This window comes from Helicoverpa zea, chromosome 10, assembly GCF_022581195.2.
Source record: "Helicoverpa zea isolate HzStark_Cry1AcR chromosome 10, ilHelZeax1.1, whole genome shotgun sequence".
In the NCBI taxonomy this organism is placed as follows: domain Eukaryota; kingdom Metazoa; phylum Arthropoda; class Insecta; order Lepidoptera; family Noctuidae; genus Helicoverpa; species Helicoverpa zea.
The window spans coordinates 249,393-275,324 of NC_061461.1; the positions used below are offsets into that span (position 1 = coordinate 249,393).

A 25,932-nucleotide genomic window follows, 5' to 3' on the forward strand; every position below is an offset into this window, starting at 1 on the left:
TCCTAGCTCACATATTTATGTCAGAATTGTTAGGACAGCTAAGTACTATGTTAGAACATATTTATTTTAGAATTGTCATAGATGTTCATTCGCCTTTCGGTAGTTCTATCCCATCAGAAGTGAACAATTAATAATATTAATCATGCAAACAATGCATCATCGAGTGACAATGTGTGGTCACAAAACAGTCATCGATGTCCCAAAGTAAGGTGAAGGTGAAGCAGCGCACGGCATAGCACGGCGCTATGTTGCGACACTTCCCACTCCGGGCCGCGGCGTTGCCGTTCCTCGGACCGGATAGCGGCCGTCCGGCGCGCCGCCGCCGCTCCGCTCCGCCGCCGACAGTATTGTGTAAACCCGCTAGGGGAATATACGCATTTTTGCACACAAAAATACCAATCCATATTCATATTCTCGTCACATCTAACCATTTAAAATGTATTTTAAGTAATCAGCTACGAATTCTGTGAGAAATTTCAAGAGAAACCGCCATTTTGAAACCGGATAGCAGCAGTTTGAAGATCGATAATGTCGGACTCGGACACAAGGTGGGTGATCGTTTCATGTTGTCTCGCGAGCACGGCGATACATAATACGTATATAGTACTCATTTCATAACTAGATTTTCATTAACTTTAGATAACTGAAATGTTTAGTTATATATATATGTTACTTTTAAATTACTTTCTTAAAAACATACGGGCCATGAAGTAAGTAGCTCGTAACAGAAAGATCTTTGTCTGCTCTTAGGGCCGCGGCCGGACTATTTTAGTCCTTATGCCTAGGGCAGTTAGGTCGGTGTGGGTTGGCGCGAAACTCAGTTCAATATTGTACTAAGTAGTTCAAGGTTACCGTTGTTTACCCACGTTCGCTTTCTTGTTTTCCGTGAACTTTTGGAGACATTTCATGCGAAACAAATGATAACATGGTTACTAAAATATCAAAAGAAAACACAAATGTTTGTTATTGTTTACGGTCAAAATGACCTGTAGGGTTAAGCCTAGGAACCTGTCTAAATACATACATACCATGCAATACAAGGTTGGTTTCAAACAAGGTTTTTTTATGCTGGTAAGTACATAGGTAGGTACTTGCTATTTTACCCTAATTTCCGCACAATCTGTCAAGTCGGTACTAATGTCATAAAAAAGTGATTAGGTAGGCTGTTCTTGGAAGGGTGTTTCTTTTGTTCTCATTAAACATAGGTAAGTGGTTACCTACTTGGTTAAATTTCTCTCAACTTTGGGTCAGTGGGACCGGTGGGACGTCTTCTTTGGGTAAGTCTACACAAAACAAAGGGTAAGACTACGATTCAGAACTGTTTAGTAATCAGTGCCCTAAACCCACACACAGTCTCCGTATAAACATAGTAGTCTAGTAGGCACTTCTACTTGCCTACGTATGTACGTATAAATGGTAGGTACGTAAGTAGCGCAGAACACTAGCTAGTTAATTTTTCGTAGTAAAATTAAGTAAACCTACGTTCTTCAATCATAAAACAAAGGTAACACAAAATGTATTATAAGTCGAACCTTCCCATCCAGTCCCTTCCCAAAATGCAGTATTGGTATCAAGACTTGGCACAATAAAGCCACAAACTACAACCACGGGCGCCTTATAGTCGGTGCCTAGCTGCCAAGAATTTATTTTTATTTTATTTATTCCTTTATTTCAGGCAACTAGGGCCCATAAAAATACAAATACACATATATCGTACATTACAATACTTATAAACTAATACATAAAAATTCACCATATCAATATATATATACAATACTATATCTATAAAAACTTAAACATACTATAAATACATAACAAATATTCTTAAAACTAATGCACACGATGTGTCGGCGTCGTGTTACGCTGACTGGTGTCACGTAGCCGGCCACGAAACCGGCGGTACAGAACACCCTTCGGCCAAAAATCTTCCTTGAGGACCTTCTCGAGACCTTGTGCCGGAACACGCACCACGAACGAGTTAAAATTTGTGTTGTGACGCGGTTCCAACCTCACGACCCTCAAGGTCCAGCTGGTCTTCACGCGCAGATATTCCACGACCTCCTCAACCTTCGTGGAATGGTGCAGCCTGGACACGTACAGCTGCGTCGTCGGAATAGCTGGACGCAGCAGCATATTGGGCCCCGCCAGCGCAGTACCGCACTGGTTCCGACAAGGAGGTTTCTTTTTCTTCCTCTTCTCGACCTTGACGAAACCATCCTTGTCGCACGTGTCGACCTTGGGACCCTGCCTTCTCAAAACCTGGTTTGGTTTCGATCGGCTCTTCGATCGGCAAGAATGGTCGAGACCAGAAAGTAGAGAAATTAAATAAGCGAATTGTAACACCCTTGTTCATGTACCTACCTAAACAGCTAGTCTTGATGTACAATGGTGTTCCACATAAGGATAACGATGAACATGACGATATTCCAGCTCGAGCAGACAGCGCTTCTCCAAGAAGATGATCCCGACGCGCGAGCTGATAGCGCAGGTGCGCCAGCGCCGCTGCCTGTGGGACCGCCGCCACGCCTCCTACCGCGACAAGATCTACAAGGACAAGTGCTGGCATGAGATCTACCTCGCCTTCGAGCCCGCTTACGAATCGCTCAACGACACCAAGAAGAATCTTATAGGTCAGACATTTTTTTTTATTCTAATGCAAATATAAATTCTGTCTGTTGATTTTCGTAACGACAATTAATTAATTATTCATGAATATTTCGTATCACAATGTTACACTATGTAGATGACTCACCAAAATGTTGAACTTTTTGGAGCACATTGCTTTATTTCCATAATAATCATAGTCATTGTAAATTACTTCCAGGTAATATAATCACAAGGAAATGGTACAATGTCAGAGACTCATACGTGAAGTCGCGGAAGCCTGGAGTCCGGAGACCCTATCTATACGCCCAGGAGTTGGAGTTCCTCGACCCCATCTACCTGCTGGACAGGAAAGGTAACGACAAGAGTTTCATAGAGGAGCGCATCTCCAATGACGATGAAGCAGACGCGGACGCAGAAGCGGACAACACGCACAGCTGGCTGCAGGAGGTGTTCGTGGACATCTCCGAGGGCGAGGGCGACACGCAGCCGCCGCCTGACTGCCCCCCCAAGCGCGCCAAGCTCGAGTTCAGCAAGGAGGACGGCGACGAGAGCATCATCAGCGTCCTCGCCAACCTCATACAGAAGGAGGAGGATGAGGACCGCGCTTTCTTCAAGTCCATTACACCCTCCGTCAAGACGCTCTCCGACAACGCCAAGTTCGAGTTCAGGATACAAGTCATGAAGCTCTTACACAGTTTGAAGATAAGAGACCGCGACGTTGTGAAACTTAAGAGAGAAAGGACTTCCAATGTTGACTCAGATAGCGACTGATTGTTGATTATTATGTTATGTATACTTATTGAATAATTTTAAGTAAGTAACACTATTTTTCTATTTCAAGTGTTGTTAGAAAGGAAAAATTAATTCGTTATTGTGTAGTGAGAAGGACGTTGCGACAAGGAATAAGACAACAAAGTTATCGGAAGCGAATATAATCACCATTTTTTTTATTTTGTCCTTAATCTAAACAATTAAGTAAGATAATAAACCCGTGTATCTTAACTCGTGTTTATCTTGAGGATTATAAACATTGCGTTCCACGCTGCTTCAAGCTATTGTAACCCTTATAGTGAACAATCATTTTCTCATATCGCCATGCGGATCTCTATTGTATCACTATTTTCCTAATAAATTAGCGATAAACATATCTACATAATTTGGATAAATAAATTATATTATGATGAAGACAAATGCGAACCTTGGAATGACGCGGGTTTGATTAATCCTAGCTTTATTTGGGACTTTCATTGATGTGGCGGTAGCGCGCGCACGTGTCGCTCCGCTAGCTAGGCAAGGATCTGAGGACTGACGGAGTGACAATGGCGACGGAAGAGAAAGGGGAAGCGAGCGCGTTCAAGCCGGTGGACCTGGACAACATCCTGGTGGAGGAGGTGGGGCAGTTCGGCAAGTACCAGATCGTGACGCTGCTGCTCGCCGCCTTCCCCGTCATATTCTCCGCCTTTGCCTCCGGGGAATACATTTTCACAACCGCTAGGATAAATACGAGGTGAGCTTAAAGAATTGGTTTTTATTCAAACTTAATGAAGAACTGGTCATCTCATTTAATTTTTTATTTCTTTTCATATTCAATCGCATTACCTTTCCAATAATTTCATTACAATAACTAAAATTCGTCGATACAATAACTAAAGCTTGCTAAGAATTGGTAAGTGTGAATTCAGGATCCATTGACCCATCTCTTGTATTAATAAGTTATTATAAATGATCCGTGTAAATGAACGACTCCGTGTTCATATACTCTTAAGCCTACTCGTGGGTAACTTGAGTTTGAGTATTGTGTACTCTGCTTGCAGATGTTTGATACCGGAATGTGACGGCTCCGACCCTGAGTTCTCCCCGAAGTGGGTGCTGAACGCGATCCCCGCCAGCGGCAACACGTTTGATGGTTGCGAGAGGTTTGGCAACCTGACCACTCCTCCCGTGGTGCCGGAGGGCGAGTGTCCCGCCTCGCTGTTCGACACCTCCAGGACTCAGACATGCGACAGCTACGTCTATGAGAATCAGCTCAGCGTGGTCTACGATGTAAGTATAGAATCTTGCGGAAGGTGCCCTTACCTAGAGCGATCATATTCTTTTAGCTGCGATTGTAAAAGAACCAGTGGATTGTGTGACGAGACAGGAAAGGCCCGCGATATCAAACAAGGACGATAAATTGGAATTTAGTTTTTATTGCCCACTGGGGAGAACCCAAATTGAAAATAACAAGTTGCGCTTATCCTCTACATTAGTAATCGTATGCAAGTAAATGGAAAAACAAAATAATTCATATTATTTATTACATAATCGCACATGTTTTGTATTCAGCTATAAATCTTTCTATCGTCAGATCTGTTATTAACTTATCGTGCCGTAATGGAATTAAATTATGTTTACTGATGTCAAGCTAGATATCGAACAACAGTACAGTGGTACCCACATCAGTATTCTATTTGGGGGAAGAACGGAAGAAATCAAATATACATTATTTCAATTCATTAGGGTAATTGTAAAAAAATATGGATTTCTCACTTAGAAATGCATCGTGCTCATTCAGACATGCTCGTACCAGCATAGTTAACCCTTGAGCCCTTGAGAAAGTCGTAAGCACATTTCTTTTGCAATATCGTTAGACACTATCATAATGGGATTTAATAGGCGCATCGGCTGATCCATTAGTCTTAGTCTTAAAAACATAAACTTGAAACGGCCGATGAACGTATATTTAGGTAATTAAAGCAAATAATGCCTGCTATCGTAATCCGAGTGTCGGCTATCTTTGGGATAATCTGTCGTTATTTATTATTCAAGCGTCAATATCGAAGATGCTCTCGTCATTGATAACGTATGCTAATTGTATGTGGCCATAACCTACTTTGAAAGATGGCAGGGAACTTAGTACTGTCCAAGAAACAAATTGTCAAAATATCGGATCAATGAGATGATGATCGCGGTGCTCTAACGGCAAAATTTGTACCATTTAATTTAACACATCCCACCTCTACATAGCTTCGTATCTACCTACATTTAACACAGCGTGGTTGTTATATTGTAAATAATTTTCTTGATACTTTAATTGCAAAACCCTTGACTTCAGTTCGACATGGCATGTGACGAGTGGCGTCGCTCTCAAATCGGTTCAATCCGTACGATCGGTACTCTGCTGGTGCTGCCCATCACGGGCTACATCTCGGACCGCTGGGGGCGACGCGTGGCGCTCACCATCAACGCCTTCAACACCGGCTGGATCGGCCTCGTGCGCTCCTTCGTCAACTCCTACGAGTGGTTCCTCACGCTTGAAGTGCTCGAGTCTTCCGTTGGTGCTGGCGCTTACTCCTCTTGCTACATCTTGGGTAAGAATATGCGAATAGCATCTGTTCTTACGACTTTGATCTTACTTGGATCGATAAATAAAGATGCAATAACAAATAAAACATTTAATATTCCAGTGACGGAGTTGGTGGGTCCTCGGTATCGTGTGATAGCGGGTGCTACAATCTCGACGCTGTTCGCTCTGGGTCAGGTGATCCTTGGATTCATCGCGTGGGGTGTGCCAGCATGGCGGCCGCTCACGCAGGTGCTGTACGCACCTCAGATCCTCGTCGTCAGCTACTTCTGGATCCTTTCCGAATCCGTGCGTTGGCTCATGAGTAAAGGCCGTTACGAAGAGTCCGAGCAAATTCTTAAAAAGGTTGCCAAAGCCAATAAGAAAGAACTCTCAGAGAAGAGTTTGCAGGCGCTGCGTGACACTGCCGAGGCTGAGAGGACAGCTGAAAAGCCGAAAGAACCTTGGCTGGTGTTTCTAGTGTTTAAATCCCGTGTGATATTGTCGCGCTGTATGGTGTCTCCGATTTGGTGGATCACGAACACCCTCGTGTACTACGGCATGAACATCAACTCGGTGAACATGTCGGGTAACGGTTACCTGAACTACGTGGCGGTGGCGGCCATCGAGATTCCCGGCTACTGGACAGCCATCTTGCTGCTCGACCGTATCGGCCGCAAGCCCGTACTCATCTGCGCGTACTGGCTCTGCGCCGCCTGCCAGTTCGCATTCGCATTCATGCCTGAAGGTAAATATTTGATATTAGTAAGTGATTTTTAAACTCGACTGAATACACATACCTCTTGGTTACCTTTTGGTAATGGTAAAACTGAGTGTCAGACTTAAATAATATTATTTGATTGTGGTATTTATGATGATGATTTGTATAAGAATCTTGAAGCTCAAACCTCCCTTGACAGGTAACGACGGTTTGCAACTGGCGCTGTACCTGTTCGGCAAGTACTGCATCGCGATCGTGATGACGTCTGTGTACGTGTACACGGCGGAGCTGTACCCCACCAAGTACCGACACAACCTGTTCGCCTTCTCATCCATGGTGGGCCGCCTCGGCTCCATCACCGCGCCGCTCACGCCCTCCCTAGTGAGTACATGTTCCATGACAACTCTATACTGCATCAAAGCAACACTTACTTTGATTACTAGTAATCTCTCTAGAACTAAGTGTAAGTGACGATGACCATGATGATGATGTGTTCATCCAAGAGTCGGCTCAATAAGTGAAAACTAAGAAACGAGTGGATATTTATGTATTTTTTTGCATGTACGTTATGTAATTTACCAAAACACCTGTACCTAATACCGTGTCTCTGCAAATAAAGATTCTTATTCTTATTCTTACCTTATGGGTATATGACAGCCTTTATAAATGATTACGTAGGTAATTACTTTTTAATTGGTTCAGAAAGACAAACCTTGACAAACTCCTTCGTACATTTCAGGCTTCGGAAGTATGGGAGCCATTCCCGTCAGTGTTATTCGGCAGCTTTGCCCTGCTCTCTGGTGCCCTCATCTTCACGACGCCGGAGACGCTGGGCACCAAGCTGCCTGACACCTTCGAAGACGCGGAGCAGCTCGGCAAGACCAAGCCCGACACGTGATCTCCATCACATATACACTAGGAATTTATTATAATAAATACTCGTTAATTATTTGTTTTTAAAATGGCAGTTTTATTTCCGCTGTGTAAATCATTATTAAGTATCATAATTAGATGCGAACGACGGTTTGACGACTGATACGAAATCAGTTAGGTAGGTAGTAAAACAAGTAAGCAGGAAAACAAACTGGACTTAAATAAAGTCTACTTAATTTTACTGCGGTGGAGTACCCTGAGCAAACATTACCGGTAATACCGCTCTGAATGGCTAATCATATGTTAGTAAAGACAATTGTAGATAAGATAAACATACTAGTAACCTGCAGAAAGAAAGCTTTTATTGCAAACCTTTTTAGCGTTCCTATAATAAATAATAGGTATAAATGAACCTAGCAATGAAAACAGATACTTACCTACAGTATGCTGTAACACGGAACATTCGTAACGCGTTTCTGACTTGCACATGACACGTTCTTCAAAGCTCAAATGTTGTGCCGATAACAGATACTTAATGATGTTTTATTTCCACCTTGCCTGACGTGAACACAATGATGTGGTTTAGTCAAATTCGTTCGTAGATATTGGTGCGTAAGTTCAAAAATATGTTCTGATACGTCTAGTCTACCACAATCATTTGACATTGAGCTCTTACCTAAGTGAGATAATAAAAATAAATATAATTTAATAATTGCTTTCGAGTCAGTCATTACGCACTTGTATTAAATTGCTGAAGAATTTTGACATGCGAATACGTACTGCGCAAGAGGTACAATTCATGTTATATGCATCTTAGGCTTAGCGCGTGCTTCAATTATCTCCCATAAGTCACTTAGATAAAAATATTTCAGATAAAATTATTTTGACATGAGATGTAGAGAAAATATTTGTGAATGAAGTAGCTAGTTTGTGCAGTGTGCTCGTATAAGGTGGACAACATGGTGGCTGCGAGTGAGGAGAAGCCTGGCGCTCCCGGCAGTGGCAAGCGCAGGCTGGAGCTGGACACGCTGCTGGTGGAGGAGGTGGGGCAGTTCGGCAGACATCAGCTCAGGAGCTTCCTGTGGCTCGCCGTGTTAGTGGTGTTCGTGGCCTGCAGTAATCAGGAGTACGTGTTCACTACTGCCAGGATTAGCACCAGGTAACAACATAAGATTATTTTTCAATCACTTGAGATTTATTTCATAATGGCTTGTAACTAATTTACTATGATTGTTGTGGCTGGCGCGAAAAGGTTTCTATTATATTCAAAATCGTTAAATAAACCAAAGCAATCCTCAATTTGATTTTCAATGCTCCAATCTGGGATTAATCCAGGCGGTACAGAGATTCAGTATTAAGTTTTAAAATAATTGCGAATGGTTGTTTCAGATGTTTGATATCGGAGTGTGAATCCGAACCTGCAGAATTCTCCCCGGCGTGGTTGGAGAACGCTTTACCGTCGGGCTCCACTCCAGGCTCGTTCGACAACTGTCGGCGTTTCGGCAACTCGACTGCGGCCCTCGGCGATAACAGCACTTGTCCAAGTTCGCTATTCGACCGCGACTCTCTACTGCCCTGTGATACTTACGTGTATGAGAATACACACACTGCCGTCTATGACGTGAGTCCACAAAACACTTAATATTCACAAAACACTAATTATTTGATATTATTCAGTACGTTTTTAACTTATTTTTTCTGTGCAAGTTGGGACTGGCATGCGACGAGTGGCGGCGGTCGCTGGTCGGCACAGTATGCACATTCGGCACGCTGACGGCGATGCCCATCACCGGCTTCGTGTCAGACCGCTGGGGGCGGCGCGTCGCGCTCACCATCAACGCCGTCAACACGGCTTGGATCGGCCTCACGCGGTACTGGGCTGATACATACATCGGGTTCATTCTTACAGAGTTTGCAGAGGCCACCTTTGGATATGGATTGTATTCTAGTCTCTATATTTTACGTGAGTATCGAACTTCTAAGTTTTTGAGTGGTCACGGATAGGATCTTGTCTGATGATAAAATAATAAATGTTACAAATAATGTTATAGTAACCGAAGAAGTAGGACCTGACTACCGTGTCGCTATCGGCGCAGCTCTCAAGACTTGCTTTGCAATAGGACAGATGACGTTAGGGCTGCTTGCGTGGGCCGTGCCTAACTGGAGGACCCTGACGCTCGTGATGTACATCCCACAGTTCCTCACCATCGCCTACTACTGGCTCATCAGCGAGTCCGTGCGCTGGTACATGAGCAAGGGACGCTTCGAAGAATCTAAAGCTTTATTGAAAAAGATGGCGAAAGTTAACGGAAGGCAAGTGTCTGACATATCGCTGGAGGAATTACGACATACAGCTGAGGAGAAGTTACGGAGCGGTGCTGATGAGGCGCGGAAGAGTGGCGAGCCGTGGCTGATAGTGCAGGTGTTTCGGCACAGGCGTGTCTTACTGGCCTGTGTCGTGTCACCGATCTGGTGGATCACTACGACGTTCATATACTACGGGCTCTCGCTGAACGCCGTGAACATGTCAGGCAACAAGTATCTGAACTACGTGGCGGTGGCGGCGGTCGAGATCCCCGGCTTCTGGACTGCCTACTACCTGATGGGGAAGATTGGACGCAAGGCAGTGCTCACTGGAGCCTTTTGGTTGTGCTCCGCTTGCCAACTTGCCTATGTTTTGATGCCTCAAGGTATTTCTGATAACTTTGTTGGCATGTATGGTTAAAAAGAGATAAATTACTGAATTATACGCGATGATTGTTCCAGGTTTGTACATGGCATCACTGGTGGTGTACCTGATAGCCAAGCTCGCCATAGCCATGGTGGCGACGTCTATCTACGTGTACACGGCGGAGCTGTACCCCACCAAGCACAGACATAGTTTATTTGCCTTCTCTTCGATGATGGGGCGTATTGGCTCCATGATGGCACCACTCACACCAGCATTTGTAAGTCGCGTCTTGTATCAAATTGATTGCATTATGTATGACACCGTCGCACTATCTTAACAATGTCGGTTAAATTGTACTGATGAAAATCCCCGAGATGCAAATACCGTTTAAAACTGTCGCCTCCGGCTGTCAATTGAAAAACATTTTAGTACCTACCGACAGTCATCAGTTTCATATGGTATTTTATTTACACTAGAAGCGAGCTTACAGTAAACGTGGCTATGCAGAGGCTAGGCATATTATTATTATTAGTAACATCATTTTAATGATGACGCTTTATGCTCAGGGCGCGCAATGGTTCGCGGAGCTGCCGTTCGTGCTGTTCGGGTCGCTGGCGCTGGTGTCGGGCGCGCTCATCTTCCTCACGCCGGAGACGCTGGGCACCACGCTACCCGACACGCTCGACCAGGCAGAACATATAGGCAATAGCAAAGAGAAACATACCAAGTGAACGCACCTGTAATCTACACTAAACATACATTTTTTATTACTTTTTTATTTATTTATTAAATGTAATCTTTTATTGTTTTTGTATTTGTTTTATTTAGCTTCAGCACGGTGTGACTGGATTGTTTTATCATCTCATTCATCACAATCTGATGCTTGATCTAGAAATGCACAGAGGTCAAAGAAAACATCTTTTTATTCACACAAACGTGATATGCGTATAACGTGAAAACATGCATACATACAGGCACTTCAAATTTGGGTTTCACGAGTCACTTAAAACATCGATAAGATTTACATTGAACGCCCTCGAAGGAAGCAACCAAAACGTGATGTAATTTTATTGATCTGTTGTGATAGTCTAATTTGTACAGGTAAATGTAATCAATATGATATTTTCCCAATTAGATGGGTATTACAAGTATACCTTAAACCCATCATAGTAATTACCTGGCTGTATTCGATATACAATTAGCAGACTCCCGACGTATCAGAGTTGATCCCATCATCAACTTACCTGTAATGCAGTAGGCATCGTCGTCAAACCCAGCACTAAAACCTGCACGTGCTTCACTCTGATAAGGAAGAGACGCCTTGGAGACAACCTTATGATAATGCTCACATAATAATACATAAGATAAGAAAGGTAACATCTTAAATATGTAAAAATTATCACGTTTAGTCCCAAAATGCCTACGGCAGACAGGTCCGCGAAAGAGATCGATTTATCTGACGGGATTACAGATAAATATTATTTTCTGCAATACTGCTCGAGATAAGATTGAAGCGGGAGTTTGATTACTGTTACTAAACATACGTAAAGATAGCCAAAAATATTAGGAACTGACATTTGTTCGAAGTCAATGACACACGCGTTTGGAAACAACTGTATTGTGAGAGTTTCTTAAAACCTGTTCCATGGGTTCCGTATCTGAGTAATTGGCCGCTAAACTATTATTAAGTGATATGCAGAGTGAAAGTGTTCAATAAATACAAAGAGATAATTATGTCGATATGATAGAAATAGTTGTTGAGAAAACAATGCACTGATTTCCGCGCGTTATGCGTCCGTACAAGTGCTGACTTCAGACTAGCTTCAGACCTAGGGTGTAAAGAACAAGACTTACACTTGAGTACCTAACAATCGCGTTAGAGGCGGATCACTAAAACTGCATATCGCAAATAAAACAGTTTAAAATATACGACACAATAAACATTATCAACAGCTGTCGTATTTGTGAGATTATTGTTCAGTAGTGAGCGCGATGTCGGCGAGCGGACAGAAGGACGGCGTCGACCTGGACACCATCCTGGTGGAGGAGATCGGCCAGTTCGGTAGGTTCCAGCTGCGGACGCTACTCCTCACGCTCATCGTGGTCATCTTCGCAGCCTTCCATGCGGAATATGTGTTCACTACTGCCAGAATCGAAACAAGGTACCTATGTATTTCAAACAATGACTTTTAAAGAACAAATTGGTAGGAAAGATATACATAACTTTTGTATACCAACCTATACTTGATATTTCGTTCGTATGTATGTTCCATTTTGATGTATCTAAAAATATTTATCTTAATATTACAGATGTGTGATCCCGGAGTGCGATGGCGATCCGCCGGAGTTCTCCCCCTCCTGGCTGGGCAACGCTGTTCCCGTGGTCCAGGACTCGTTTGACAACTGCCAACGCTTCGGCAACGTGTCAGCCACACGTCAGCTCGACGCCTGTCCCGCTGAGCTCTTCGACAGGCACACGCTGCTGCCGTGCGAGGAGTATGTCTATGAGAACCAGCTCACTGTCGTCTATGACGCAAGTATCACTAATCACTTTGAGACATTAATTCAGAAGACTAGCTTATCAATAAGTGTCGCAGACATCTCTCAATGATTTGTCACGATCTAATTTTGTTATCCCTAATGTTTCAGTATAACTTAGGATGTGACGAGTGGCGCCGCACGCTGATCGGCTTCGTGCGTACGTTTGGCACGCTGACGGCGCTGCCCATCACTGGCTACGTGTCAGACCGCTGGGGGCGGCGCGTGGCGCTCACCATCAACGCCTTCAACACCGGCTGGATCGGCCTCACGCGCTACTGGGCCAACTCATACATGGGCTTCATGATCTCACAGTTTGTTGAAGCTACCTTTGGTGCTGGAGTCTTCTCCTGTATTTATATCTTAGGTAAAGCTGATAATATTATTTTGCTATTAGATCACCGATTTGATATCTCATTTGTTACGTCTGTTTGTTACACAGTTTTGGAGTTGGTGGGTCCCAAATATCGAGTCATCGCCGGCGCAACATTAAACACATTCTTTGCAGTAGGCCAGGTTATAATGGGGCTAATAGCATGGTGTGTGCCCGCTTGGAGATCTCTGACTCTAGCTCTGTACATACCACAGCTGTTTACAATCGCTTACTTCTGGATCGTGCCCGAGTCTGTGCGATGGTACATGAGCAAAGGTCGGTACGAACAATCGGAGACTTTGCTCAAAGAAGCTGCCAGAGTGAATAGGAAGCAGTTATCAGAGAAGTCTTTAGATGCATTGAGAAGAACGGCAGAGATGGAGAAACAACGCAAGGCGCTGGAGAAAGAGCAGAACATCAACGAGCCCTGGCTGATCGTGAAGGTGTTCCAGCACAAGCGGGTGCTGTTCCGCTGCCTGGTCTCCCCGCTGTGGTGGATCAGCATGACCCTCATCTACTACGGGCTGTCCATCAATGCGGTCAATATGTCAGGCAATCCGTATGTCAACTATGCGGCGGTATCTGCAGCTGAGATTCCAGGATTCTGGATAGCAGTGCTGCTGCTTCCAAGGATAGGAAGAAAACCGGTACTATTATCCGGGTTTTGGTTATGTGCTGCGTGTCAAGTAGCTTATATACTCATGCCTGACGGTGAGTCCAATTACATTATAAAGTAACGAGCTAAAGAAAATTAATATTTTCCAAAAAGGGTTTCAAGCTGTTTATTTCAAACATTTCAGACATGTTCGGGCTATCTCTAGCGGTGTACCTGATCGGCAAGAGCAGCATATCAGCCGTGGTGACGTCACTGTACATGTACACTGCCGAGCTGTACCCGACGCAGTGCCGGCACAACCTGTTCGCCTACTCCTCCATGGTCGGCAGGATCGGCTCCATCACCGCTCCCCTCACTCCTGCCATCGTAAGAGTTTATGACGTCACTATAATATTGATGAGATTTCACGGTCTATTGAAAGACGATAATGACGCAATTCATTTGAGATTAAGACGCACCCACGTCGATAGAAATACGATAAGTCTGAATTTGTTGTAGTTATTATTTTGTTTGTTGATGTTGATCAGTTTGATGGCAGTAAACTTAAGATCAATATTGTATAGTTATAGTTATCAGTATGTTTACCTAAATGCTATCCCTACTAAAACAGTCCCTTTCCTCAGGGTGCTGCAACATTCGACGATCTCCCGTTCATAATGTTCGCGGTGCTGGCGTTCACGTCGGGCTGCCTGGTGCTGCTGACGCCGGAGACGCTGGGCACCAAGCTGCCCGACACCCTGGAGCAGGCCAACAACCTGGGCACGAACAAACAGGAGGAGTATACGTAGCGACGGAGGAACAGTCCGCGTTTGTGTGAAAAGTTATCGACAGTTTATGAATGGATTGTTTCAAATGATTGTATTTATGTGATTTAAAGTTTTAACATAAGACTGTATTTTCGTTGTTTAGTTGTATGTACACTGAACCCTGCCTTGTATGATCAAGAATAGAATAGAAGTATTAACAAAATTATTTAACAGTACTGAGACTCCTGTTTGGTGTCTACGGCAATGTGCTCAAACGCGAAACTGCTATTTGAAATAGCAAGTTTTCACAGAGGGACAACATAGATTGTAACTTTTCATGATGCCTTTCTATTTAGTTATATTTTAAGGGATATTGTTAATATTGTTTGAGCGTACGAACCGGATACTGAATTCTCTATGATTCTACAAGGGGGTCTACCTATAGATATTTGCTTAGATGCGCTTCAAAACAAACGTGCAATATAGACTGTAGTAGAGGTTTTCATAAAAGTTAATAAGGCAGCTAAGTATCTCATTACAGCGGATATAAACTGAATATTAAAGTTCATATAATCAGTCAGTATAGTCAAGTAAATTATAATGCGAAATTCACAATAATGAGGTGCGTTTATGTTAGTATCGGGGCGGCTGCGCCGGCGCAGACGTAGTCGCGGCCAACTGCGGAGCGAGGCGCGCGCGCGCACCTCACGCACACATGCGCACCCGCGCGTACACTGTCACACACCGACTATTGTAGTTCACACATACTCTAGGAATAAAGTGCAGTGATTATGAAATTGTACTGAAAAAATCGAGTGAGTATTGTGTAAGTTCACTTTAATTTACTAGCTGGTGTTTTAGATAATATAATTATACCAATGTAAGTACTTCGTTATGATTTAAATTGGCGCGCTGTTCCCTCCTGTGATTTTCATATTTTCCTGAAATATGATTTAACAGAAGATACCAGTGCTTTCCTTCCAGACTTAAAAATGAACAGCATCTTATTCAGTGTGTCAAGTGTGGCATTTGTTTGTTTTGTACATATAGGTACCACCGACTTCCGTGTGTCTTTAGTTTCACCAACTGCCAAGAAGGGTTGCGAACTAATTAGGCTTAAAACTGCTAAACATGCAATAAATTGGATAGCATTAGCAAATTGGATAGATTATCTTATAAATTCATATAAAGTAGGATAGCAACAGAGTGTTTTCACGGGCATAAATATGATCGCTCTATACAATACCTAAGTACCCATATTGTGACAATGCCTATGTTAGGTAGACGATGATGCCTAGTTCTATACTGGGTGTCACATGCAGGCAAGTTTCTTTGATGCTATTTCACCCATATCTAACACATTACTAGTTTGTATTGACATGGAAACATCTTACCTATCGATATAGATCCGCTAGATAAGCTAGAGTTCAGGAATCGGGATCAAAGCTCGCAGAGGTCGCTCATTGCTTATAATACACTCATACCATACGTCATTCTCTAAACTGGAATATCTTGGGGTATAAAGTTCATAATACTAACAAAAAGTAAGATTTTCTTTAAAAATGTGACTTCTCATTGTTTACAATAACTATCTTTCCTTCATCCGTGACAATAACGGATATCTGTCATTGTTTGTTACAGATCGATATTATATGTTGTTAAATTACTGTGCTGTTCAATGTTTTGAGCTCGAAAATATTTTCGGGTATTGTTTTAAAGAGAATAGTCTTTTAAGTAAGGACCCCAGTCAAATTAATTATAATCATGCTATTGAAAGTCAACATAAATCCCAAATCATATGCTATTAGAGTAAACACAAATGAATAGAATGATCACTTTGTTGAAGACTAAAAATATAAAAGGTCCGTGGTCCATAATAATTGTTTTGATGAATACTTTCTTTAGTTAGAAGACAATGAGGCACGTACATAGGCAAGCGTATAATGTACAATGTAGTGATGGCAAGCGTGCGAGCGCATATCGCGCCGCCATTCATCCACCATCGAACGAGTTTGTGCATAAACTGTCGCGGTCTTGCTATTATTTTAGTTGTAATTAGGTACTATAAAACATATTAACGACCAGGAAATGAATGGCCATTTTCTAAAACATTAGTTTTCCATTGTATGCTGTGCGCAATACAAACCATTCATCTTTGGTGTCAGGATGACAAAATGTATTTCATGTCTCAAATAAACATTGGGTTTTTTTTCTGATTTCTATAAGTAGGTAATAGAAGGACTATCTTTAGGTTCGTATGTAGGTACATAGGTATGCTAAATGTCTTTGTTAAATATACTTTCATGCCCTTTTATTAACATACTTAATGAACTACTTTCTGAAAGTACCTAAACGTGACCTATCTGAAACTTTCCACAGTATTTTTTGCTATAATTCCCTTGTTAATAAAATAAGCAATATGTTACATAAATAGAACTTCCAGTGAGTGAGTCACAATGCGTTCGGCCGAGATGTTACAAAGACATCGTCCTTTGAGGTCGCACTCGTGCTGCGTCACGCTCAACTCCTTGTCACTGGCCGACGCGATGAATGGAACACAAGCGAAAGTAGCCGTAACTGGTGACACTCATACATTCCACTGTTTTTCACAAGCACAACACGAGTAAAGGAAATGCAACGTGTGTAGAGTCGTCATATATTTATAACGTGAATATTTTTCGTTGCTGTTTCATAAATACTTCAGTTTTCTCTTTGTGTATTTCAGTGTTACAGTCCGTGTCACTCGACTGCCGCATATTTACGCATACGCATACATTAGCATGCAGTGTGACAGTGCACTTTACTGCACTATGTACGCATATAGAGCAGTTTACACCGCCACTATCGCCAAGCTAGTATTCGCACAATTAGCCAAGTGATAAGCAATCTTCAGAAGGCTAAGCTTGCAACACGATACAGTTAGATAAAAGTCTTGTCGTGCATATAAAACAGGGACACTTAGCAATTAAAGGCTTGTTAGCAGGATGTGCCTCATTAAAGATTACACGAGGAAAATATTGGAATAATCTTTAATTTTTTTACGATTAAATAGCACCTAAATTTTACATATATTACTACTACCTACCCCTTTTCTAAATATAAAAGATCTCAGATACCGGCTTAATTGAAATTTTTTTCCATTTTGGACGTTGAGAGATCTAACATTAAACTTCGAATTGTAAGAAAGCCTTCTGAACGTCACTATAATTAGAAGTAATTAAGTAGTCGATACAATAAGCATTCGTGTTATCAGGCCCTCGCTGACACGGGAGCGCAACCCGCCGCCGATTCCTGCGCGCGCGCACGATAGGTGACCGTCGCAACACAACCTATTGACCTCAAATAGAATAAAAATACGGCCAACGACTGCTCTATATAGTTATTTACGTTCTCTTAATCGTTACAGTTCGTGACGCGAAATCTTTTGTTAGTGACGCCGACACTCAGAATTATAAACATTTATTGGGACACAGTTTATTTTTAAGCAAAAGTAATATTTAACTATTAACATATGTATGTATTTAAAGTAACGATTAAATAAAGTAGCTGCTGGTTCAACTAAGACTAGAGGTACAATGTACATTTTAATGGTAGGTAAAGAGGAAACAGTGCGTACAATAACTATTAGATTATGAACTTACGATTTTCTCAGAGAAAGTAAACATTGATGACAATATTTCATTGAGAAGATGAGAAGAGAACCATTTTGTATCATATCCCAGTTCGGACAATATTATGGTTGTTTGTAAACACTAACATTATTTCGCTCACTTTTTACCGAGTGCGGAAAAGTCGTGTAAAATAACTTCCTTGGTGTCGCGTCTGCTATACAATGGCATTTCTTCTGGCATTCATCAGCAGGCCTATGGTGATGCTGAACAGCTTCCTGGTCATATGGACGCTAGCATGTTGTTGTTTTATTTTTTTCAGCGTCTAGTTAGGAAGAGTATCAGAAGAGTTGCAGAATGTGGCAGTATAACAATTAGTAACCCTTAGTGGCAGGTTAAGTATTGTCACGGATCAGTAAACACAACCTACAAATTATCTTGTCCCCGTGATAGATGATCGATTTATCTACAATAATCTACATATCTTATTCTGGTTGAATTAAAGAACCTTTGTCTTATTTACTGTACTAGTATGTTTATTTGCATAATTTACGTAAGGCAGTGCTTTTTACGATTTGCCACGTGTCGAGTCAAGGTGGCTGTAATCGCGGGAACATGTTGCGGCTCGCGAGTTACGAGCTACGCAGGTGGACTGTTTCAATGCCAATTGCCAATGTATAGCTATTGGATTCTATTAGTTTGTGATACGCGAGCAAAGGGTCACTTAATAATAGTTTGGGTTTTGATAGCTTGCTTTTTCAGAACGCTCGTTGCTCAATGTAACATTAAACACTACATTTTATTTAAATGTTACAGTCTCATTCGAATCGCTAGCTTGTTGTTTTTGCTCACTTTGGTCAGGTTTCTTCGGCGACTGATAACTACGTGCTCTTAGGGGCAGAAATCCGACTGCTTCCTAAAAGTTTCAACCCCCCACAGTAGACCCAGTGTACAGTCGCATAAGACTAGCACACAAATATTGACCCTGTGTGCTCTTGCACTTGTGTACGTACAAAGCTCCTTTTCGTGCGACAGAGCGAGTGCTAATGAATCATTACTATGTACGCAGCTGTTTTATACCTGATGACTGTTCACAAACTGATACACAAATCCGATTCTTATAATTACATATTTGTCGAGGTGCATCATAGTATTTGTTTCCTTTAATTTTTTCCTCGGTTCTCGGTACTTATAACTTTTAATGCAAATTAGGTGTTTATGTTTATAAATAGGTGTATTGTTACTACTTCGGTTTGAGCTGTTATTTAGTTCGTTTTAATGAGTTAGTATGTCATATAATTACATAATGTTTCGCTAGTGTGTTCACGTGATGTTCTCATCTGTTTTGTATGACGAATTGTTATGTTTACTAGTTTATCGCTGTCAGCGATTTGATGGTCTATTTACCTATAGTATGAGTATTATTTTTGTACGCCTACTGATTACAGTTCAGCAACTCATTTGATTGCAGAAAAGCTGATGGCTTAAATCACGCTTACCGCATGGGAGCTCCTAAAATATCTATTTTATTCTAGTTTGCTGTTATAGCATAGTGTAAGAAGTTCATGAACTAAAGACTAACATTAGTCTCAGACTCCTAGTCACAGCAACCAGTTTTACCTTTCGACCTTTGGTTCCTTAAGAAATGGTGAAGGTGTATCGATTGACTGATTTATTGTTTCATTCAGGTTTTATTGTTTCACATTTTATTGGTGCCTATAACTATTGTGCAGTTGCATCAATATTACACGTTCACTACTGTTACAGAGCACATAATATCGATTTCGCACCTGTTTGTGATATTCATAAGTGATTCATTTGCCGACAAACTTGTAGTTACAAGTTATATGAATATACAGAGACATAGGTCTAGCTTTCATATATTTTTCTCAGTATCTTGTCAAACATATCTAAAAAGTGCAGGTGTCAACCAAGTGTCCTTATTGTACCTAAGTTGTAGATTTTTAGAATCTCCATATATTTTGAAATCTTGTACAGATTGTTTGAAATTACGCAACTGTTTGAAGAATCCATTTCAATATTTCTGTAGGTTTATTTGAGATTTTTTCTATGCAGACTAGTTAACTTATACATCCAGCGGAATTTATACATTTTGAAAGCTCTCTGCTTTGCGTGTTACTAGAGAAACATTATATAAAACTGCACATGTGTAAAGGTCGATCGTCAGCATTACAATTAATTAACTACTAGATACAGAGAACAAAACATGTTGCACACACAAACATACAGACAGACAAACATGCATATAATTTAGTACGTCGTTATCTCGTGTTGTAGGACACGACTTTCGGAGTCGTGTCATTTGTAACATCTTCTGCAATAACAGAGGAAAAATTATTATGACATCATTTAAGTATTTTTTCGTAAACAAAGTATCAATGATTGTTATTACAGATCTCGATTGATTTTAGAGCAAGACCTGCTTTTTATTTAAAGTGGCTAATTTCTGAATTCTATTTGGGTTCTGTCCCTTCTGTCAATTAAGTTTCTGGCAACACCTAAAATATTTTTCAGTGTACAAGTAATTTCATAAACATTAGCGTACCTACCAATATCGAAAGCTCTACAATTAGTCCCCACCGACTGAGAGGCTTTTCGTTCCTTTGCAACTAGATATATGAAAATCATCTATGCGGTTAGGGAAAATCTGGCTTCTACCCCTTTAATTATACCTACCTTATAGAAATGTGTAACTATAGGAAGCGTCTTGAGACCTTTGTATGGTCGTGAGCCACAGACATCGTGACTCGGTCACCCGTGTGCCACTCCACGCATGCGCACTGACTCAGAAGACAGTCACGCTGTGACGTCACTTCTAATGCCTAACGTTAGCAAAAACCATGCGTGGAACGGAATTCCCTAAGGAAGTATACATCTAAGACTGTTATGACGTAGAAATTAATTGGTCTACCCCAATTCTTATGAGTAATTTCACTGACGTTGCTAGTAGCAAGGATTTAGGCCCTAAAAATTAAAAACTTCCGAATTGAGAACCTTTATTTTGGGAAGTGGGTCAAAGCTAGTAAAATTGCATTTATAGTACGTATTGCATACACTTTCATTCATTTAGTGTTTTGAGTTCACAAACGTAAGAAAAGTACATTTTCCCACCTAAATACTTAGAAACCTAAAAAATTGCTTAATAAGAAAGTGACAGTGTGTCTAAAACTCCTTTCTAAGATATGTTTTCTGTAAGGATCGTATGATGTTGTATCTCGGTCCACGTGTCATGCGGCGTATGTTATTGTAAACACGAGTTATGTCAACAGATAGCGCGCGGGCGCCGGCACTGACCCGCGCGCGACACTCACGCGCATTCTACATTACTGTGCTCTTAACTACACATGTATTAAACACTGCTTAAATTCAATTATTGACTTGATTAGACTTTACGTAATTGCCAATACTTCCTTTAGAAATATGAATGATGAAATTCATAAAAATTTGAAAACAATTTTCGCCAAAAAAGAGAGTGTGCAGAGATCGATAGTAATGACTATGCACAGGCGTAGCGTGTGCGCCCGACCTTAGCTACGCTTTGTTGACATATTGATTGAGGATTATCATAACGCATGTGACATAATTTTAACATATTTTAACATTTGGACTTATCTATACTAATACCAAAGTAAACAAATAGGTACAAGCTGAAGAGTTGTTGTGCGTAACCCCCTTAGGAATTACTTACTGGTCTAATTTGAAATGTTTTTTCTATATTAGATAGCCTATTTATCGAGGAAGATTACAGGATAGACTTAGGATGTATTCATGTAAATTTTTTATCCATTCCGATTCTTACACCTTTTTAATTATGAAAGCTTGTGGTCTCTTATTCTAATTTTCTCTCAACTAAATTGTAGGCACGTAACAAATTGGAACAATAAGAATGATATCACAACTTATGCAATAATTGTTACGCACATCACACAGAAAGTCCGGTTATCTTTCACTCCGGAAGGGTTTTCCTTTCCCTCCTTACTGAAGAGTAGTTCCCACCTTCTTCTGACGGGGGTAGTTGACTCACTGTGTGACCACAAGACGTACGACATAGGACGTCATGTGGTGTTTCTATACCTACTCGTAAATCATTCTTGTGTAGGCGAGATTTCTTACGACGTAGAAAGTTATACTTTATCGTGCAGTAGGGTTTACGATTGCGATTCGTCTGATTGTCGTGTTGGAATGCCGTTCCATCCTGATATAAGAGTGAGGGAATAGTGAGTGCACCTGTGTCTGCGCAAATGCTCGCTCAGTATAAAAGGTCCTGCGCAGCTGGCTGATCTCCTCATATGAGAATAGCCGCCGTGGCCGAAAATCGACTGGGACGCTATTATTGGGATAATGTCATGCTATCGTTTACAATTAACAGTATATTTCCTGGCATTCTCGCAGTGTGAAACCGCGGCTGGAAACTGTTACCGCATACTTATCAACTGTCCGAGAGCCATGTGACGCGGCTCGTGTCACTGACCACATAGAGGATAATATTTGCAGTACATTGTGACGTCACAGTCCATTGCCATTGTCACTGCCGAACAATAGAGTTTACCTATAATGTATAGTAGGTAAATCATTAGACGTAGTCACGAGAAAACAGACCCGCAATTTCCAAGTTACGAAACACAGGGTTTTTAGAATTTCAGTTAATTTATGCACATTTTAATGTTGGTAGTTAAATCGAACAATTTCAATTGTTTATTCTTTAATACGTTAGCCCGTGCTAGATTACCTAACTACACCTACACGCCATTTACAAAAACGGATATTTAGTAACTGAAATAAATTACTCTTTGTTCTATGTTTATGTAAACTAGAAGAAAATGCAGTTTGCCGAAACAGCAACAACAAATAATTTTCGTAGGCCATTCACTTGACTACGGCTACGCAGTGCTACGAGCGCGTTGATACGTTGCGTAGGCACAAGATGCACATAGATAACTATGTCTTTTATATTAAGTCTGAAGGATTTTCTGTCTTTATCAAAACAAAATTCCTTATGAGCAGCAATAAAAAATATTTATGTAAATAATCTCGTGTTATGGGAGTATTCAGAACAAACTTCTTAGAAAAAAATCTTTCAGCGATTGGGTAAAAGTGCTACGAAAAGTATAAACAGTTACTGTTCATGATCATGAATGGATATTATAGGTATTAATTTATACTTCCCTGAGAACATATGGTGCACATGTTTACATGTGTTTTCATGTACAAAGGGAAGCGGAACAATTTTTTATTCATAAACCTTGTGTATGCCACGTGCGTGAGAGCTTCTCATTATTGAAAACAGATAGACAATCATCGTGTTTGCTAAACCAGTTGCGGCCACTAGGTTAGCATTCTACTGCAACCCCTACTTTCATTCAGTCACTTCAGTCGGTTAATAGAAGCGGGATATCAATATCGAAACATTTTGTAAGTATTGATCAAAGACATCTTTGCTTAGAAGGGCAATGGGTATAAATGTACAGACATATGGTGTATGTTATCTTTTATTTCTTAAAAGTCATTATTTGATTACATGATCAATATTTGTAACTCCAAAGTATTTAGTTTTATATTGATGAAAACATTAATGGAAAAACAGTTATTTATCTTCGCTATTTATTAAAAAAATATATTTGTAAAGTACTAACTCGTGTTACAGTTAACACAAACAGTTCCACTTTATCAGATTTACTTTTGTACTTATAATTGGTGCGCGTGCGCGCCCATCAAGTATTGTTTATGTTAGCTCGTGAGGATCTAGCGGTAAACAAGCTGTATGAACAACAGTTGATGTCAACTTAACATTATGTAATATAGTAGATTGTACTTAGATACAAGTGTACGTCACTATTAATTACCTATGTAATATAGTTTAGTGATCATTGTTTCAGTAACAGCGCTTTCATATTAGTGGACTTTGCTCGGTGTGTTTAGCACAGAGCAAGTCCTCTAATATCGCGCGACACGTTCTCAAATCGCATCTTTTTTCTTTGATGGGAAGTCATCAAATGACTCCTCAAGCTGTGGGTTAGTAGCGTGAGGGAGTGTCATACTTTTATTGACTAAAACCCATCATGTTCCTTTGTAGGCCTTTAATGTACCCGGGCTGCGGTAACTCTTTCGAACAATCCCGCAGCCCCGAGCTCAAATCCCGTGGGTCCAAGTGTCATATTTGTGCGTGTAGCTGTCAATTGTTGTAAGCCCTTACGATCCGAGCATTGCTGCGCGAAAAATCCCGCTAGTGGGAAAGCGCTCTAATTGTTTGGTGTTTTTTGGAGACATTATTATTTCACACTAGCTTCCGCCAGCGGCTTCGCCCGCGTGGTGTGTTGATAAAAAGTAGCCTATGTGTTAATCCAGGGTATCACCTATCTACATACCAAATTTCAATCAAATCGGTCCAGCCGTTTTTGCGTGATTGAATAACAAACATACATCCATACATTCTCACAAACTTTCACATTTATAATATAAGTAGGATTCAGCTTGAAGTTATATTTTGTAACATATTAATTGAAATCGAAAACCCAATGTGTTTCAATTACTTAAATATTAATAAACAGTGTTTAATGCTTGAAACCCACCTTTACCGAAGAAGGAAGCGGAAAAACCACAAAATATTATATTTATTTACCCGTTCTAAACCAATTTCCGATAAATATTTGTGACCTGATTCCTAATTTACAAAATGAGTGGTTTCATGTCAAACCCTTGTGGTTTCTTCAACTTTACCTAGAACAGTTACAAGGGCAGATATCTTTATAATTGATTGAGTAAGTCATACCTAGAATGACTTCTATGACGTTAGTTATATGACTCAGATTTGATTGGCCCATGACACCTGCAATTAGACATCGTAAGGAACTTTTCTCTTTCTTTGTCGATCGATTTGCTTCTAAAATGTTCTTCACTTTTCAGGGTCACAGGTGATCTGTCTATCCATCCAACATGGCAGCTTATAATCTTTTATGCTTTTTAAATAATATATTTTCGTACTTTTAACATGACGATGTAAAACGACTGATTAAAATGATATAATTATTTGACCTACTTACAATAAAAATATTATATTACTTGTAATAATTATATAACAATATAATAATATTACAGTATTTATAAGCTATGAGTTGTATCGCCACATCACATGTTATTGTAGGGCGTCCAGTTCGCCGTGTCACAGTTTATGTTAAATTGTTCACGCATTCTCATAGCTTCGCCTTATCGTCCACTCTATACACTAGTAGTTTTGCAGGTTTGTCTGGAAACCAACATTTTTGTCTATGCGTATAAAGTTTTCTTAGAGCTCATGGGTTGATCGATCATATGATAAAACGAGGCGGTCGGGCCTTAGATGACCATTTTAAACTGTTTGTGCATATTCGGCAATCGTTACGGATAGTCAGAACCCAGAAAATCTCACAACCAGTTAATTCACCAAGGGGTAATTGTCAGGTAACTGGTCTGAAAAAGTTAATTAGGCAGTCGTTTCATCTAGAACAATGGTTGCAGCTAAACTGAAACCAGACCTCAACATTGATGGACTTTAGCGTAATAGATGATGATGAACTTTTCTTAGAAAACCTTAGGTTTCATCAAAGGAAAATTGATGATAACTATTTAATTTTCCAGAGCATCTAGGATAACCTAGTCACTTCAGGAAAACAGAGGTATTATATGTATAGGTAATCATAGTAATAGATTGCGTCATATAAAGAGGAATAGTTAATTATTGCTTACTGCATACTTTTGACAAGCTTACATTGCGTCAACGTATACTTAACTTGAAAGCAAAATCTGAAGATGTAAATGGTAGCTGCTTGGTTCATTGGGATATAAGACCATTTTTTATTT

The 25,932-nt window shown here is 40.8% G+C and overlaps 3 protein-coding genes across 3 annotated transcripts; all 3 read left to right on the plus strand.

Annotated features, from left to right (window-relative positions):
* The first annotated feature begins 325 nt into the window (after positions 1-325).
* On the plus strand, positions 326-3,609 carry LOC124633742. Its single transcript, XM_047169064.1, has 3 exons — positions 326-548; positions 2,431-2,630; positions 2,825-3,609. The coding sequence occupies exons 1-3, from the start codon at positions 529-531 to the stop codon at positions 3,376-3,378; spliced, it is 774 nt and encodes a 257-aa protein (XP_047025020.1). The 5' UTR covers positions 326-528; the 3' UTR covers positions 3,379-3,609.
* Positions 3,610-3,743: 134 nt separating this feature from the next.
* On the plus strand, positions 3,744-11,002 carry LOC124634103. The gene is made up of 12 exons (XM_047169518.1): positions 3,744-4,114; positions 4,422-4,650; positions 5,702-5,957; positions 6,054-6,677; positions 6,850-7,031; positions 7,390-7,545; positions 8,447-8,682; positions 8,913-9,144; positions 9,231-9,486; positions 9,575-10,213; positions 10,290-10,471; positions 10,761-11,002. The coding sequence occupies exons 1-12, from the start codon at positions 3,927-3,929 to the stop codon at positions 10,923-10,925; spliced, it is 3,345 nt and encodes a 1,114-aa protein (XP_047025474.1). The 5' UTR covers positions 3,744-3,926; the 3' UTR covers positions 10,926-11,002.
* Positions 11,003-11,121: 119 nt separating this feature from the next.
* On the plus strand, positions 11,122-14,609 carry LOC124633741 (organic cation transporter protein-like). The gene is made up of 6 exons (XM_047169063.1): positions 11,122-12,356; positions 12,505-12,727; positions 12,844-13,099; positions 13,175-13,816; positions 13,906-14,087; positions 14,345-14,609. Exons 1-6 carry the CDS (start codon positions 12,187-12,189, stop codon positions 14,507-14,509), a joined length of 1,638 nt encoding a protein of 545 aa, XP_047025019.1. The 5' UTR covers positions 11,122-12,186; the 3' UTR covers positions 14,510-14,609.
* Positions 14,610-25,932: the final 11,323 nt, after the last annotated feature.